The sequence below is a fragment of the Oreochromis niloticus genome, linkage group LG5 (genome assembly GCF_001858045.2).
Source record: "Oreochromis niloticus isolate F11D_XX linkage group LG5, O_niloticus_UMD_NMBU, whole genome shotgun sequence".
NCBI classification, from domain to species: domain Eukaryota; kingdom Metazoa; phylum Chordata; class Actinopteri; order Cichliformes; family Cichlidae; genus Oreochromis; species Oreochromis niloticus.
In genome coordinates, this window is record NC_031970.2 from 25658881 (window position 1) to 25677980 (window position 19100).

Below are 19100 nucleotides of genomic sequence, written 5' to 3' on the forward strand. Positions count from 1 at the left end.
GAGGCCTGGAGCTGGACAATCCTGGGCTACAGGAATCATCCCGTGCTACAAGCAGTGGCTAACAAGGTGTCAGCACCTGCAAAGCCATTCACTTCATGAGAATTGTCTTGTTGTTGCCCCTCCAGTTCATCTGTTGTCACTTTCATTTGCACCAACGCAGATGAATTGGACACAGAGTGTTTTCTGTTTTCTTGTGTTATGCTGTGATGACTGAGCGACCCCTTAATTCTTTTTGAGCGCTGTCCTTCTTTCAGAGGAAGCAGGCAGCTGGCACTCAACAAAAAGCACAGCTAAGTAAGCATAGCTTTCATTACCTACAGATTATAAAATCCAGCATTTCTTCTTAATAAACTCCAGTGGAGATATTACCTTTTCTCCTATAATTAAAATAAAAAGTATCTGTCTGCGTGAGTAATGCTACATGTCATATCATGAAATTTGAAACTCAGTTAAGACCACTTTATATAAAAACACCACTTTAACTGGTTTGTTTCTATATAGGGTTACTTATTCATAAAATATTAACTTTATGAATAAACCACTATTAAAACAGCACCTTATTTTAAGTGCTTTCAGTAACTTACAAGAACAGCTGATAGAGGTCGTTGATATGTCCCCTTCAATATTACAATATATTTTGTTGTATACTGAGCAGTAAAGTAAACTGATATAGATAACAGTAAAAATTAATCTCCTCAAAAAGGAAAAAACTTTGACTTTATGTTCCTTTTAGGGTGTATTTTGACACAAAAATACTATTAAAATAATTGCTGCTAAAGTACTGTAATTTTTTCTATGTACTTTGTGTTGTGTTGAAGAAAACTCCAGCACAAGAGCACAGATTTAAAAGAGAGTATTATTTCAGTCTATAAATGCAAACATTGTTATAAAAACATCTGCTTGACAGAATATTGAATCCAGAGTTACTCATCCCAGCAAACAGACAGCGGAGAAAACGAGATGGAAAGAATGTCACCACTCTTGGCCCCTGATATTTTACGAAACATACAAGGACTAGAACACACGCAACATCACAAATCTGTAGACGCAGTGCAATAATAAATCATTAAATCCAGGAGACAGCTGGGCTTGTTCTTACTGACAGTTAAGTAAATCAAGAAGGATCAAGCATTAAAAACCTGCTTTCATATCTGACAAAGTCCACCTAACGATCCTTGAGTTATGCCTCAGTATTAGGCCAGCTTATTGCAATAGCTTATTTGCTGGGGTGGTATTGCATCTGCTGGAGAATACAAGCATTAGCCATAAGCCCTACATGTGTGTCAAATGTTACACTTCTTACACCGCAGATAATAAAAACAGCAGCCAGCCAACATACCAGCTAAAACACTTGATATTACACAGACATGCGTACTGGGACACAGGTGTAGTTAATTTTATAAAGCAAGTGCTCTTTACGGTCACCAGGCACCATTAATCTTAATGCACTGTTATTGTGAACAAAAAGTGAGGTTATGTTTTGTGTTGCGCTGATATCAGATGATTATAGAAACGTTTGCACTTCTTTTTAAAACCACTATCGTTATTTATTTGCTGATTAAGCCTGGCTGAAATGTCAGTGAAATACAAACAAACAAACAAACAAACAAACAGCAATGTACTGGCGCATCCTGTTAAACAAGAATATCATAGAAGTTCAAGTAAAGGGTTTGGATGAGCATTCGTTTTTATAATGCTGGGCTAACGTTTGAAAAGTAACCATTAAAAGTGCTTTGGCAAGAATTCAAGTCTCTCATTTTCACCACACACGCACGAGAGTGAAAAATAATGACTGTGTTGGGCTGGGTTTCAGTAGGCACTAAAAATGAAGGACTAACATCTTTTACACTTGTTTACTAGAGTTTATATACGTAATAGATTGTTTAAATTGTGTCAGAGGTGCTCTATTGGATTGTAATCTAGTGTCTGTGGAGGCCATTTGAGTACAGTCGACTCTTTCTCGTGTTCAAGAAACCAGTTTGGGAAGATTTGAGCTTTGTAACATGATGTTATCGAGCTAGAAGCAGCCATGAGCAGACTGCACTGCGGTGTGGTCAACAACAACACTCAGGCAGGATGTGGTGTTTAAATGATGCTCAGCTTGTAGTAAGGGCCCCAAAGTGTGCCAAGAAAATATCCACCACCACCACCACCACCATCCCAAACTGATGATACACGGTAGGATGGATCCATGGCTTCATGTTGTTTCTGGCCCTACTATCTGATTGTCATGACAGAAACTGAGACAATCTGCCGTCGTCTAATACCCGTGAGCCTGTGCAGATATACCCTCCACTTCCTGTTCTTAGCTGACAGCAGTCTGGTCTTCTGCTGCTGTAGCCCATCTGCTGTGTGGTGGGTGGTACATTCAGAGATGCTCTTCTGCATACCTTGGTTGTAACGAATGGTTATTTGAGTTACTGTTGGAATCCTGTCAGCTCAAAGCAGTCTGACCAAGCTCCTCTGACGTCAACAAGGGATCTCCACCCAGAAAACTCACTAACTGCATATTTTCTCTTTTTCAGACCATTCTCTGTAAAGGGATGGTTGTGCAGGAAAATCCCAGTAGCACAGCAGCTTCTGATTTTTAATATCCATTATTTGCACACTGAACTAGGAGAACATGTTTTGAAAGCAAGAACTATATTAACTTCGATACATTATCTGGTACCTAACAAAAGATGACAGGTTCTCCTTAAAAAAAGCCAATTCCAATCACCAATTTGAGTCTTACAATTTCTAGTGCATTAAGCGATTCTGGCCAGTTTTTACCTTCAAAGATCCAGACAGTATGGTTGAAAAAAAAAGACTATTAAAAAGAGGTACCACTGTTCACAGGAGTTAGTATCAAATAGAAAACCCCAATTTCCCAAAACCTGTGACAAAATGAGGAACAAAAATTGATGTTATTGCTTCATTTTAGCGATTAGCGAAACAGATAAAGTGGCCCACCATGAACACAAGGACTGGATCCTAAAGTTTTAAATGTACAGAGTACAAAAACTACTTAACTGACAGCAGATGAAAACTCTGAGCTAAAATACTGATTATTTTCTGTGTCCTGTTTCTCCCATGTTTCCCAGCTCTTAATAAAACATTCTGTGCACCCACATGTCCAAGCTGTAGCAGCTGCATGGTGCTTGTGCAGTGCAACGCGGTCTCTTCTCAGGTCATCATGAAAGGAAACATACAGAGCACAATGGGGCACATTTTCACACTCAAAGGTCTTTACAGAATTTTCTGTGACAGAGAGAACAAAAGCTCTCCGGGGATCCCAGAGGCTTTCTTCTGTCCCCTCCCCTTCCCTCCCCTCCCAAAATCACCAGTGCGCCTATTTGCTGGGAGTCTCAACCGGTACAAGGAAGCAATATAGGAAGTCGCCCCGCTGCTGCTGAGTCCTCCGGCCTCCAGGGGATAGCGAGAAGTGAGAAGCAGATGTTAATCAGCATGTGGGAGCAACAGGAATGCCCAGGCATCATGAAAGACTGCTTTAGATTTAGTCTGAAGAGCCTTTGAGTGGGAAGAAATCTTATTCTAAAAGGTCCTATGGGGAGACACAAACAGTATAACAGTGTTTATAGATAATCACAGCGTTTTAGGTAAAACTAATAAATATAAGGGGCCCTTTACGCAACATCTACCTGATCCGAGTCCTCATTGTACTGTGCTTTTCCTGTCTCCATGTAGTGGGGGTCCACATCATCCACTCCTTCTATTTTGTTAGCTTCAGCATGTTCCCTCATAACAGAGTAACGGTGCACGAGGAACCTGATGAGGACAAAAGTCCATATTAGGAAGAAACCGAAGAGACATGAGTGCAGCATTTATTACTGCGGCTGCAATGGGTGAAAAAAGAAAAGAAAGCAACTCACCGTCCTCCACAGACATATTTCTTAACCAGCCAAACACCTGCGACAGCGCTTGTCAGGAGGATCGCTATGACGACCATGACTATGAGAGCAGTATTCGCTGAACTGTTTTCAATCTGTTCAAGAGACGGGAAAAGTTTAAATAAGCAACGCAGTGCACTAGGTTCCTCGGCCTACAGTTTATACGTTATTTGGAGCTTCAGTAGTGTCTTTTCATGCATTTTAATTTGCAATTTATGCATTAAATATATCTAAACGAAATTTTAAAAAGTAAAAAAAACAAAAGAAAAACGAAAAAAGAAAAAAGGAAAGGTAACGGATCAAAACAAAAAGGAAAATACACACATACGTTTTATAGATTCAAAACATTCACAAAGCATGTAATTTAAACTTTTACTACATTTGATCAAAAGTTCGACTCATGACAAGCTGCTACGTGATTAGCCATTTCACACCTCCAGTGCTGACCATGCTGAAGATCAGACCCTTCATTAAGTTTCATTCTGTCCCAATAAGTCTATATACTAACCTGCACAGCCTGTATTTCAGAATAAGCAGAACTCACCAGGGAATAAGGAAGAAGAGCGTTGCTGGTGCACATCCTCCTCAAGTCCGTCTCCTTCCTAACTGGTTGGAAACCTCCCTCACACTGGCTGCTGGGAATCTTCCGGTAGCTTGAATAGGAGGGAGAGATATATGTAAGGCCAGACAAAATTCAAAGAAAAGGACATCAGTTACAGCAGAACAACTCAAAATAATATTCCCGACAGTGGAGTGGAGGGAGATTAACAAACACAAAAAAAGTGGGAAAGAGAATGGCCATTTAGAAAATCCTGTCTTGAAGCATGGACACCAGAAGTGTCTGTTTGTAAATGTACCTGCTTTTTCCACAAGAACTTTGTTACAATTCTGGAAGAACAAGGTCTGGATTTTTTCCCAGCTCTCCTTTCTGACACATTAATAAAAAAACTTCAAGTTGCAAATGACACCTAGTGACAATATCTGAACACAGAAATGAAGAAAATTGCTTTTTCATTCAGTTTTCATGCTGCTTTAAGATATTAGATAGATTGTCCTGTCTAAAAAAACAACAACTAATAACTCAGAAAATAATTTAGTTAAATATGTGTTTTCAACAACTCAAATCATCAATTTTTTAGAATATTTTCTGCTTCTCCATCTAAGATTTGCAGGCCCATTGACCCACTTTAATGCCATTTTTCTAGCAAACTGAAATCAGAGGCAGTTGGCTATTCTAAAAACTGATGTTCTATGATGCTTTTATTACAACAAGTGTGTCGTACAGCTCTCTCCATGCCCTTTCATATAATATATCACTTGATATGGTTTCCTGACATTTTTTTCACCAGTTAAGCTTTGACTTTTATTTTAATTTTAAATTTTAAATTATTTAAATTAAATAAATTCAAGCTCTTATTTCTATCTAGCATCACAAAAAACATGACATCTTGAAAAGTGGATGCTAGACTGCTCACAGACAGACAAACAAACAGAACTGAGGGAGTATATAATCGAGAGTGTGTGTCTCTGAATAGTAAATATGGTATATAATTATATTCCTCCCCATTGCTAAAAAAAAACACAATACTTTTTAACGTTAAATTCATAATCACAGAAATGAAGAAAATGCTATTTTCTTTTAACTTTCATGCTGGATTGAGCAAAGATCACAAGCTGTACCACAAAAACAAAAATATCAGTACATAGTCTAACCCAAACGAAACCATAAAAAACCGGCTACCATATGATCTGATTGCCTTGGACATTGCAGTTCACACATGTCGGGTGAGTCCAAGAAAAGTTCAGGGGTGTTGTGGATGTGTAAAAATGGTTTGTGCATCGCAGGCACAGGGATAGTATCTGTAATATGCAAAATGCGTATTATAATTATAATGCATAATGTATCTTGGTTTTGTTTTTTGGGGGTTGTTTTTGGTAAAAATGTCAAATGTCCTCACCCACTGGTCTGCAGCTGTTCAATGGTCCCATTTAAACAGAACTCCAAAGGACGGTCCTTCAACTCTTCCTGCTCCACACACTCTGAGCTGTTCTCTGGTCGGTAATACCCAAAATCACTGCAACACAAAGCTGTGTCATTTCTACACTAATGCACTGTTAAATGCAAAAAGCTGAAGATTCATTGAACTGTCAAATATGCAAATAAGATAAGATAGATCAAATTTAGACTATATGGACAAAAATATTGGGTCACACTTGTTTATCACTGAATTCCAGTATTTTATTCAGTCCCACTGTAGAAAATCAAACACCTAGCCATGCAGTCCACCTTTGCATATTTGTGGAAGAGTGATCTCACTGTATTTGAGAGTGGTACTGTAATAGTTCATAAAATTTCTTCCCTCCTAGATATTCCACGATCACATGTAAGTGATATTATTGCAAAGTGGAAGCAATTAGGAACCACAGCAACTCACAGGTAAAGTTACAGACTGGATGTTGAGGTGTAAAAGTCACCAGTGTTCTACTGACTAAATAACTGCACAGGTCCAAACCTCTTCTGTCATTAACATCAGCACAAAAGCTGTGCGCTGGGAGCTTCATGGGAGCTGATCAGCAGCTGCATGCAAGCTTTACATCCCCAGGAGCAATCCAAAGCATTGGATGGAGCACGTTGTCACTGGACATAGAAGAAGAAACATGTTCAGTGAAGATGAATCTAAATGCTTCAGCTTACCAAGATATTTTTGAAAATTCTCTCCTTACAGCTTTGTGGGAACAGTTTGGGGAAAACCCCCTTCTTTCCAGGATGACTGCGCACCCGTGTACAAAGCAAGGTCCATAAAGACATGACTGGATGAGTTTGGTGTGGAAGAATTTGACTGGTCCACATAGAGCCCTGACCTCAAACCCATTGAACACCACCTTTGGGATGAACTAGAAAAGCGATTGAAAGCCAGGTCCTCTTTACCAACATCTGAGTTTATAAATGCCATTCTGGATGAATGGGCAAAAAATTCCTACACACATTCCGAAAATGCTGTAGAAAGCCTTCCCAGAAGAGTGGAAGCTGTTATAGCTATAATCCAACTTCATATTAATGCCTATGGATTTAGAAATGGATGTCATAAAGGTTCCTGTGGGTTTGATGTGTACGTGTTCCAATACTTTTGTCCACATAGTGTATTTTGAACTAGTAGAGAGACAGAATGTCAGAATAAATAACATGTTGAAAGAAAAAGTCATGCATAAAGAGCATTCCTACAAATATAATGTATACCCCACAATCTTGTTATGTAAAAATCAAAACCCAGTTTCAAGAATACCATAATAAAGTCACAAGTTCATCTATTACACTAATCACTTGCACAAAAGGAGATGAAGTGAACAATGAGATACCAGTGATAATCATCCAGTGTACATGGACAGGGGGACAGCCTCTTGCTGACTGCATAGTCCCTCCCGTTCCAGCAAACAGAGCCTTTCCTCAGGCGTAAGAAGGTCTCTTTATAGCCCAGCAAACAGCCATCATTAGAACCAGTGGTGTCTGAAGAGTGACCCAGCCACTGCACGTAGTCTCCTTCTGTGCCTGCAAAAGCAAACACGCACATTATCATAGTGAAAACACACTTGCTGTAATACTGCACAAACATCGCCATCCTCTGTGCTTTACTCACAGTCTCTGGTGAGGAGCTTCCTGAAGTCTATAGTGATCACCACCCATTTACTGAAGTCCTTCCTGTAGCCCCACAGGCTGACGTTCATGGAGCGAGAGCCAGGCTCACTGTCCATGCCACTGAAGTGAAGTGGGTCATTGGTGAAGTTATATGTATGCCAGCACTGTCCTTCATCTGTGGAAAACCTGACGGGTGGTTAAAAAAACATTAGCTGCAAAAGTGAGACACACAAACACTTACATATATGTCACAAAATGCTAGACAGTGTTTAACAGTCGCACTTTATCTGGCTGACAGGTAAGTTAGCGTGCTCCACAGCCACCAGCAGGCCTCCAGAGTCCAGTATAGCATAATGATGGGGTCCCTTGAGGGCCAACATCCATGAGTAGCCCCCATCATCAGACACATACACATCAGGGAATAGAACTGACTCTGCATCTTCAACACTGCCTGGAGAAAAGGGAGGGAGACTATCAAGAAACATTCAGTAAAACTGATTGCACTGAAAGAATTTTGTGGCCTTGCGTGTCTTACCGTGGGCCAGAATGAGGCCCACTGCACTGGGCTGTGAGAGAGGAAGCATGGGGACGTTCATCTTCATGGTGGTGCTGTAGGAGGCGTGGATGTGTAGCCTGCACTGTAAAGACACAGTGATTTACACACCGGCTCGCACTGAGAAATTAAATCTGTTTGAAAGAGTTTATTTTGCGGCATTACAAGAGGTCATGTGCGACCACATCCTAATAAAAATATACTCCAATACTTGTGTCTGTGTGTCTCACTCTGTTAGGTCTGTTGGTAGAGGTGTCAGTGTTACAGTGGCTGTTCTCTGGTCTGCGCAGCCTCTGCCACTTTGCTCCTTGGTCATAGGTGATTACAGTCTCCACTGTGCCATCTGCAAAACAAACATGACGGATTCAAAATTCACTTAAATTCCTAGCAGAAGATAATTTTCACGTTTACTACATTTAATTGACATTTAACTAGTGTGTTAACTGACCGTCTGCGAGCACACTGGTCATGTAGACGCCCCTGAGTGAATGGACGACAGTGAAGTCAGTGTCACTTCCTGTGGTTGTGTAGAGGTGGCGCTCCAGAGACTTGGAGAACACAGTTCCTCTGTCATCTGACACATAGATGGTTCCAACACCAGAGTCTGCTCCGCACAGAACACAAGTCTGGATTATACACTGTGGTATGTTAACTGATAGCAGAAGAGAAATCGTTATCAGCACCAGTTCTTACCACCGGGGTCATCCACGTGCATGAAGATCACGTCCTGATTGGCTGCCAGGATGGAGTAAAACTGCTCGTGGTTGACTGTAGGAAGCTGAGCCATGTTCCACGTCTCGCCTCCATCCACTGAGACGTGGATCATACGCTCTGTACTCTGTCACACACATGCACAGACACAGTAACTATAAGGTATACAGAGGGTGTATTTATGCTACTTTTAGTGGGAATCATTACACCAAAACCCAGTCACCTGTATGACACTGTTGGTTTTACAGTATATGCTCATCGCCTACACCCCGTATTATTAAAGACACCCAGTCTGTCTCTTTTATTTGCCTTTACACCAGACATTAAAACATTAAATTCTACATGCCTCATGAAATATGTGAGTAAATTCCTCTACATGCATGACTTATACTGTATTCCCAGTCAAGGAAAGCATTGTTGGATAATACATTTATAAAACTGTGCTTTTATCTTGAAAGCTAAGCCAAGAGGAAGATGTAGATGGCCTTTCAACTTTGTGTGAGCAGATCATTATCTTATGAATGTGGGCCAGGCCAACTCCAGATACAGTCACACCAAACAAACTGCATTCCAGTCACAATCCAAGCATTTACACTACAAGCTATAAATAATATTTATAAGACAACTAATAATAATATATGGCAAGTAAAATCAAATATTTTAATATCCATACAGAGAAAAGACAGTTTTAAAAGGCAATAAAGTCATAAAATTAAAGAGCAGATGACTCTTTGCCAGACAGATGTATTGTATAACAAATAGTTATTGCATGAGGTATGAAAGATTTCCTGTATCTGTGTTTAGTTACCCAGATAGGATATCCAGATACAGACTGAACATTAATGCCAGATGTCACAAACTATTTGAACGCTTTAAGTGAGAAGATGTATTTTTGTTTTGCAAACTGAGTAAAGAAAGCATAGAAAGAAGAAGTAGAAGAAGAAAATGGGTGTACAAATAAACAAGTACACCCAATGCCACTAAAAACACACAATACACAGACTGCAAAAATGCAATGCCTGTTCACAAAACAAACACACTCTGCTCTTAAAGAATAAAGGTATAAAGGTACACACACAGACGTACCGTGCCAGTCATGATGGAAGCGAAAACAAATCTTCCTCCAAGTACAAACGAGTAAACTCTCGTTGCAATGGTGTGGAAACTTTTACCGTAGTCGAATGTCTTTCTTAGATGTAACATGCCTTTGTCATCTGACAGAAAAAAAGGTGAAGTTAGTGGAAGTATCATTGAACGTGTTAAAATAGCACTTTACCCACATAAAGTGGGGATACGTATCTCTGCTGCTTTAATAAGTCTGTTAAAGGAATGGATTGAGTTGCACATAGATGGAATTTCTTGATTGGAAATAAATCATGAATGTCTGCTGCGAATCAGCAGCAGAGTTAAGACAAAATACATTCCGGCTGTTTAATGCACTCTCTAGTCAGCTCAGCCACAGGCCAAGGTGCACGAGAAACTTTTAATAGTGTGTGGATCAATCCATGTGTAAGAATCCATTTGGTTTAGACTGCCAAGTCGAAAGTAACTCACGACTGTCAACAACAAGGCTACGATAAACCTGGGTCAGCGTTCGGATACGACACATTCAGATGGTGTGGATACATAAAAGGAGCGCATGTGTCAAAGGGCTTCTGTGGAGGGGTCGTGTTATCTTCACTTACTGCATGATCCGTTGTTGATTGTGGTAAAGTAGATGCTATTCTTTGGACCCCTGTGTGTGAGAAAAACAAACCATAATTGGGTAGAATCAGACGGTGGAGGGAAAGATCTAATTGCGCTAACATTGTTTAACATCTGTAAATCAAATGTAGATCCACTTTTGGAATTTGTAGAAATTGCAGATTATGGTTATGGTTTTAAAGTGCTGGTGTGAGCAAGGCAGACATCAACCCTGGTTACCCTGGTTACCCCACACACACACACACACCCCCCCCACAAGTTCTGTCGGGTTTTGTTCGCTGCCAAACGAGATGAAGGTTTTCACACTGCACAGATTCTGGTTCAAGGACTGCGGGCTGAATAAGAATGCCACTGCTGACTCATGATTCAGTCTGACAGCAACCTCAGCTCCCTGGCTCTGCAGTCAATTTGGGTTGAGGCCTAAATGACAGCTGTGGTCGCACAGAGCTATCACAATGTTCCCACAATGCAGCGCTAACAACCGCAGGCTGACACCGCAACCTCATGTGAACTCTGGTGTTCAAATAAAACCAGAGTCAGGACGGGGGATACAGACTGTGGTGAGGAAAGCAGCTGGAAAAACAACAATGGACAAAGAACACACATACTTCTATTTTTACGAAAAGCAAAGACGTACATGTTGAGTGTTTGTAAACCCACATGGACAAATGTGCCTGTCAGTGATGGAAACTTGTGTTTTATGAGAAACATTTATTTTATGTGTAAACACCACTGGCCTTTCACCTGGGCCCAAAATTCACTCTTGGCTCAAACACAGAGAGCAGGAATCCTGTCTAAAGGAAGCGCGCACTGCTTTATGTTTATATGAACTTTCATTAAAGTTGAGGGAAAGTCTCTAAGAAAAAAAAAAAGGCCAAACGTAAGGTTCACACCCCTCACCTGTCCTGATTGTCTCTCCTGTCCTTAATTATACTTTAACATCAATCTGATGGGGAGGTCAGTTCTTACCATCTGACCAAACACACACTGTCGTGGATCTTCCTCCAGGTGGCGCCAAAGTCCTCAGACAACCACAGGTCCATCTTAAAAGAAAAAAGGGTACTTTGTCAGTAAAAAGGGAGTACAGGTTTATCTTTAGTATTTAAACATTCCTAATTGAGAAATTAGGAAATCGTTCACTTCAGGAGAAGAGAGGTTTTCTTTTATTGAAACTCCAAATCCCTGACTATATACCATGATACTGAGTGTCAGAAGTTTGTTGCAGTCCCCGGGGTTGTACAGGATCTGAATGAGGGGCTCAAATGGCAGGTCGGTGGAAACAAAGGTCAGTCCAAAGTCCTGCGAGCGAAACAGCCGAAAACCCCCGACGTCGGACACATCACCGCTCAGGATCACCTGAAGCCGAACAAAAGAGCCAGAGTTAAATCAATCGGTCACGTAGCTGATGAGAGAGAAAACACATTTAAATCAAACCAAAACACTGAACATTACTCAGGTGGGGATTCATTGCTTTTCTTAATTTTATGTCAGTGGTTTATCTGATCAAATAAACATTTTGGAGATGCCACCTGGGAATCAGAGGATTACAACTGACATTTATTTACTGCTTTCTTTAATGTAAACAATGGAAGAACTGAGGAAATTGTGCAGTTTTACTGAAAACAGAAGTAGATGAGAAATGATCCACAACTGCAGAAACCTTTGAGGATATTTCATCGTGTTGCACTGCATGTGCGGACTCTTTTAAAGATTCGCTCACCTTCCCTGAGTGGTCTGGACTGATAGCGATGCCGAACTCTGTCTGGATGAAGGTGTGGTTAATCAGATGAGTCACGTCTTTGAACGTCTTCCCATAGTCTTCACTGACACACAGACAAGGTTGCAGTTAGACCCTCAGACCACTGTAATTAGAAAAAGTTTAATAAAGCCACTAAACCAAACCAGCAGCGAGGCACTTCTCACCTCCTGTAGAGGTTAGACTGGCCGAAGCGGATCATGAACAAAGGCACCTGAAAGGTTGTCAACACCAGCAGCACCTGGGGTGAGAGATGAATGGAGTTACACAGAAATCAAGCATCATCTTGGAGTTATATATTGTCATACACATTAACTCACCCCTGATCCATCGCCCACCCAGGCTAAAGACAGCGAACCCAAAGTCTGCACCTTGAACGTGAACTGAAAGGGAGGAAAAAAAAGAAGACATTTTAGTGAAAATCCAGAAAACACTGCCGTTTACTAAAAACTAGACACATGAACGGAGAGGACAGCTTGAATTTTCCATACTGTCCAAAGCAGCTCGGCCATTTGGATGCACTCTGCGTGTGTGACCTACATTCCTGTGTAAATCACAAAGACGAAGCCAGAGAACAACACACTTTGCTAATGTCCCGAACGCAGCAAGAACACTCTCCTTTAAACACATGACAGACATTAAGGCTGAATGTAGCCAATTTTTCCGATGTTTACCTTAACAGTCACTTACTGATACATTCCTCAAGCCCTGAAAGATTCAAAGTTCAAAATAAAAGAAACAGGTGTGACATAATATTAGAGGCACGGAGGGAGCAGAACTACTATTTCCCAACTCTGACAGAAAAACAACATTCCTCTTCATTCATCCCGACTGAAGCTCAAGTGTTTGGTCTCTAGCCACAGCCCACAATGTTTGGAGTCTGAGGGAGCAGGTTACTCCCCTCCTCTCTTTAGCTGGAGGGGCAAAGATGTTTTCAAGGTGAGTACAGCCCAAAAGCGTCTGTGTCCATAAAGCCACAGAAGATGGTCACGTCTGCCGTATGCCTCCTGAATCCATCTGTTCCTATTTTGATCGTATAACTATTTTACAACTTCTACCCCGTTTGCAATCCACTTTTCATCCTATTGGTCAGTTTTTTTTAAAAAGTCATATGTCCTGTCCTCCCAAAAACTCACTCTCTAGCTTGAACATACAGGTTAAATGTCAAAGCTTTAAAGATTTTTACAAGATATAAGAAAGCAAAACTATTAGCTTATGCTTCAGTAGACATGTTTTAATGAGACTATACAGCTACAAGTATTAGCATTCTAAGTATATCTTTAGTTTTTTTATTCACCTTAATACAATTATGATACTATTAGAAAATGTGAATAAGGATTAAAGAAGCAGATATGAATATAAATATATACATATACAGTACACACACATACTTAAATTTACCCAGACAACCAAGGCAAAGTTTTCAGAGGACTCTATGAAAATTACTCCTCCCACTTCCCAGTCTTCGTTATAGTGTTGCTTCAGTTCATTGAGGTTTGAACTGAAGCACAGCTCTCTTAAGGACTTTGACTGGACCATTGCAACACCTTGATTCTTTTCTTTTTCACCCATTTGGTTGTACATTCGTCCCTGTGCCTTGGATAATTGTCCTGTTGCATGACCCAGTTTTGGCCAAGCTTTAGCTGTTGGACAGATGGCCTCACGTTTCACTCTAGAATACTCTGGTATACAGAGTACTTCATGGATCATAACATGGAGAGTCTGAATTTACTTGGAAGGCCACTCCTGTGAAGACTGTGGGATTGCTTAAATACACACTTGCATGCTCCAGACTAATAAGCTGCAAAAACTTTTTATAGAGATGTTCACACTTGCTGATGATCATCTAATCAAGGGCATTGGATTAGCAGCACCTGGCTACTGCTACTTACCCTCTTAATTCCTGTGGAAGCAGTAAGGTTGGACTTATCACTGCACTGAGTCATGTGAAAACTACTGAAGAGGCTACAGGAGCTTATAGGGAAGTAATGCTTGCAGATAAATGCTTGTGCGAACATGCTAAAAATGCCAGCAATGCCACTAATAACAAGCAGAGTTTTCAAACCATGCAAATACAAGTAGAGCTGAGGCTGATGGGAATGTCATTAGCTGTGCTGGTATCTTGCTCAACATCAACATAATCGTAGAAACTGAAATGCGGGATGACTACCAATGCTAAAATCAACAAAGTTAATATAATTCATCCTGAGGAGGACATAAATGACTGTACAAGTACAATCACAGCAGAACCTGAGAATACAAGATAAATATTATGATAATTTCAAACAAAACAATATGCAATTTAAGTCATGTGTTGTCCTAATATTAAGTCTTTGCAAATGTTTCTGCCTGTTGCTATCACACCTGTGTTAAATTTAAACCAGTGGGACACTTTCCACATCGGTTTCTCTGAAATTCTATATGGACAAAAGCTGACTTGGCCAGCTGCAGGAAACATTGCACTTATACCACAGGTTGTCATTTTTTGTTTTTTACCTAGTATTTAACCAGGAAGTGAAAACTCCTCAGATTTATAATCTCCTCTATAAGATTATCATGGGCCAAGATAGACATCTAAATGTAGGAATGTAAATTAACATGATGTATGTAAAAATGAAGATAAGCCTGACCCAGTTGGACATGGCCTCACATACCAGACATGACCTCATGCTGTGTCTCATGTTGGATTTAAGGGTCCAGAGCTGCTCTGTAAAGGCTCCTCTAACCTCCCGAATCTGGCATTTAGTTCAGTCAGAAACAACGAAACTTCTGGAGTGTGCATCACAAATAGACACATACAAACATCTATACAAGCAGACTCAATAACACACAGTCTGTGGGTGGGAGCACAGTAAAGTCCTCTCACAGAAAAGGCAACACAATGAGCTCCTTATTCTCTGCTTCAGCAATGTTTACGCGCATAAAACTTCAGAAGGAGGAGGTCAAATGCTGAGGCTCTGATCTCACACATGAAGCAGCACTGCAAGCCTCTGCTGTTCGACTACGATTTGAGTTCCAAGCTGTTTGCTAGATTCTTATTCTCCAAGAATACCAGAAAAGAAGAAAAAAGGAAAATTAATGCTGATTAATTTTTAACTAATACATTTACAAAGTGATTAAAAAATCATGACATTACGAGCGAAATTTTAATCTCTCAAATAATTAGCTGCTTGGGCGAGAACGGCACAGCAAAATCTTTTTGTTTGGTCTTTTTCATGTTTTTCTCTCCAGGCTAGCAGCATGGCTCGTCAGATGGCAATGCCAATCTGTCATCTGTTGGCTCCAACACTAAATTTTAGCATGCTAAAAAAATTGAAGACCTATCATATCATATTTGATACTTGAGTTTTTGAGACTTCTACATCACCAGTGTTTGTTTTCCTCGCAAAAAAACTAAACTGCAAGTTTAAAAAAATAAAAATAAAATGAAAAATGCTGGATGTGGCAAATAAAATGCAAATTGAAGTTCATATAGTCAAATTAATGTTCATTTTTTTTCTGTCAAAAGGTTCAAAGAGTCTTTTTTTTTTTCAAAAGAAATTACAATTTTCTGGCAATTATTTCATCATTTGGACTTTAAAGGGATACGGCAGCCTGATCTATGAAATAGATAGCAGTGGACTAGACTGTTAGATCTTCTGATAATTTATGTATCCATAATAAACTGAAAAACTCTAATCTACTGCCCAAATCCAGCTAAACCTTCACATTTTTGCTGGTAAAAACAAAGGAAGTAAAAACTATAAGATATTGACATATTTGTCTTTAAATAAGGGCTTACTGTATATAGTATATACATAAAGTAGCATCAGTTTCATTGTTACATTAACAACGTAGTTCACTGAATAACTGATTAATGTGAAGACACAGCCGGACTCTGCTACATGTGCTGCAGGCTGTGCAGAGAGGATGGTAAACACGGGAATCAAGCATCTTTGCCTACACCACCTTCTGTAAGGAAAGTTTCCATATCAGTATATATATGCTATGTTAAATACATATTCATTATGTTTGACTGATGCTATTAGATGGAGCAGGCTAATTTTTCCACTGAAGTAGTGCAAGTTGGTCATGGATTGTACCAGTGCCTCCTCCATTTATACTTTGTTGTTCTTACTGTATGTTCCCTGTGTATCAACAAGGCCAGATTTCTTTCTGACACACACCATGTGGTACACCAGCTCTGCTGCTTTCCTTGGTGCTCCAGCAGCTGACTGCACCCCAGCTACCCTGAGAACAGAGCACTTTTTTCCTGTTTGTTTTGTTCTTTTTTGGCCTGAGGGAACGGGACACAGGATAGAGTCTGAAGAAGGGGGAAAAAAAGAAAAGAAAAACAAAACAAGCTAGTTTGTTAACCCGAGTCAGCTAAATGAACCTCGCACAAACGGGGAAAATACGTTAAGGCTTGGGCTGGCTGACAGAACACATCCTGTGTAGTCTACCAGGTCTACAAAAACCACAAAAAGGAGCACAGAGAGAAGGAGGTCAGCTGTGTCTGATCTGATAATTTACAGAGCCATCTGGAAAATAAGGAGCGCGTAATACGGATCTAAATCCTTTTTCCGCTCCTGATCTAGCATGCAGGTCTGATAACTCAGCCCACAGTGGAGATCAGATGAAGTTTAGCAGAAGAACGTGGGGAATGTTTGTCAGGGAGAAAGGCCCGGAGGAGAAGGGAGGAGTCTGCGCTCTGAAAACACGCTGAATTATTTTCACGCTGGATAGAAGACCAGGTGTTTCATTCAGCGAAATGATGTAACACCTATTACCTTCACACACACACCAAAGTGTTGTATCCATGATTTCAGAGGACAATACACTGGTTTACAACCTACCTCTAACTTTAAAACATGTGGCTGACATTATGGGTGTGTTTTTGTCCCCATAAGGAAGATAAGTCCCCACAATGTATAAAGAGATTCAAGACCCCACAGCATTAGTAATACATGCACAACTAAGACACACACAGACACACACACACAGACACACACACACAACATGAAAATGATCCTGTGGAGCTTTGTTGTAACTTCTTATGAGTTTGTTTTTATTGTGCTTCTGGTTGGATGTTCAGTTGTTGTTTGTCTGAGAATAAAAAACGAGAAACACTGTACTTCATGCCTACCACCATTCCACCATCTCATGGCGATCCCAAAGAGGTAGTAGAGGTATGTTATCAGCCGGCTCTTCCAAGATCCCTCCAGACACGAGGAACACAGTCAAATGTGTATGACTGTATGCAGTTACATTCTCCATTCACCCAGCACCATTAGTCCATCAGAGCATGAAAACACAGAGTCAGCAGGCACCACACATGTGGAGCGCTGACCTACATTAATCCAGATCAATTAAAAAAAGGTTGCAACAGAAAGAAGTAGAAAGATAGGAGAACTGGCTGAAACTGGCATATTACTTAACTAAATAACTTCCACTTTCACCTTCTCCACGTTTTCTTTGTTTGTTTATTGACTAGTTACAAATAAATATTATATAAAATATCAAATATTTTGATATTCAATAAGTCTTTGGAATCTTTTTAAGGACTGATTTGTAACTTTCCTCTGTCCCGTGTGCCAGTAAAAAGTACATCTTAAAGTTTTACACAGGTCCTCGAAGCAAACAAACTGGAGATCCCTTTAAAAACATTTAGAAATTAAATAATAATTGATTAAACAATATCAGATTAACTAATAACAGAAAAAATATAATGGCCCTCTATTTGTATTCGTTTTTCTATTAAATAAATCTTTACATAATCTTATTAGTCTTTTTTTTCTTATCCCAAACTGTCCTGGACTCACATACTCAACATTAATTAATGAGCATTTGAGTTAGTTAAACGTATTCAGTTGATTTTATTTGATTGAATTACTATCAAAATTTCTTTCCATCGTTTGATCGACTAATCTACAAACCCCTTCAGTAATTAGAAGCAGTTTAATCTGCAGGATTCACATCTTTCCTTGTTTGCATCTGTTAGGAAAATGTTTGGAAATGTTACGAGCAACTCCATCACGTGAGGAATAAGCTCACATATAATCCTGTCACTGTGGGTGTGAAGGCACTTACAGTGCTGGTGTCGTTCAGCAGGGCTGACTCTACTCCGGGCAAAGCTGTACATGTCTGTTCATTCAGTCCTGCGCTGCGCTTCGGCAGCTCCTTCCTCTCTGGAAGAAGTCGCTCCTCATCACCACCAAACTCCCCCTCCAGCCTCCTCAAATGTGAAAACTTTCCGCCTTCGTACTGATGTCTGCCCAGCGCAGACGAAAACAGCCCGAGCGCCAAAATGTAAGATGCGGAGATCATTATGAAACCAGCGGTGTCCAACTCGAGACTCCTGCGAGAAACTCCACTGTCCCACCAGCAGTTGGCTGCACATGCCCCCCTCATCACCCAAAGCATCTTCCACAGCGGCCCATCCACCGCGGCGCCGGATTGGTCGGGACCAGAATAACCTGTGATCTCATTGGACGGCGCCGATCTTTCTCGACTGAGTGTCACACCTTTTCTGGGGTTGAACTGCCCCCTGGTGGAAGGACCGCGCAAAACTTACTAGCGCTTTTGAGTGTTGTTGAATTATTTTCTCTGAATTTGTTTGGGATTCCAAGAAGCAAATAGAAAAGTAGAACAAATAATCTACAGCACGGCTTCCTTCTCTCCCCATCCTTTTTTTTTTTTTTTTTTGGTACAGCAGCGGTAGTTTCACTTTTTATTGTGAAACAGCTAGTGAAGGTTCTACATACAGATCCCTCAAAAATAAAACTTATGTTTTTTTAATACAAAAAATATACTTTTGCTTGGTTTTTTTTTCGTATTAGTTGACAAAAATTTTGCATCAATTAATTAATTAGC

The 19100-nt window shown here is 40.2% G+C and overlaps 1 protein-coding gene across 2 annotated transcripts; it reads right to left on the bottom strand.

Annotated features, from left to right (window-relative positions):
- Positions 1-838: 838 nt before the first annotated feature.
- Positions 839-18797, bottom strand: LOC100696864 (sortilin). 2 transcript variants are annotated; one of them, XM_005469342.4, is made up of 20 exons: positions 18318-18797; positions 12569-12631; positions 12416-12489; positions 12213-12315; positions 11687-11848; positions 11462-11535; positions 10474-10523; positions 9875-10002; positions 8771-8915; positions 8526-8681; positions 8308-8420; positions 8060-8162; positions 7807-7975; positions 7526-7710; positions 7248-7437; positions 5849-5965; positions 4435-4543; positions 3873-3985; positions 3642-3768; positions 839-3544 (listed from the first exon to the last, which is right to left on the bottom strand). In XM_005469342.4, the coding sequence occupies exons 1-20, from the start codon at positions 18648-18650 to the stop codon at positions 3530-3532; spliced, it is 2529 nt and encodes an 842-aa protein (XP_005469399.1). In that variant the 5' UTR covers positions 18651-18797; the 3' UTR covers positions 839-3529. The 2 variants fall into 2 exon arrangements, with proteins under 2 accessions (XP_005469399.1, XP_025763151.1); XM_025907366.1 differs by lacking the exon at positions 18318-18797 and adding an exon at positions 12740-12775.
- Between the last annotated feature and the right edge of the window lie 303 nt (positions 18798-19100).

What these genes read in the sequence shown, in the direction of transcription:
- LOC100696864 (XM_005469342.4), bottom strand. Translation starts at nt 18,650, where the DNA reads ATGCTTTGGGTGATGAGGGGGGCATGTGCAGCCAACTGCTGGTGGGAC. An exon ending in GTCCAGACCACTCAGGGAAG is followed by an intron (nt 11,849 to 12,212) that starts GTGAGCGAATCT and finishes GTTCGGCTTCAG; the next exon opens with GTGATCCTGAGCGGTGATGT. An exon ending in AAATATGTCTGTGGAGGACG is followed by an intron (nt 3,769 to 3,872) that starts GTGAGTTGCTTT and finishes TGTCCTCATCAG; the next exon opens with GTTCCTCGTGCACCGTTACT.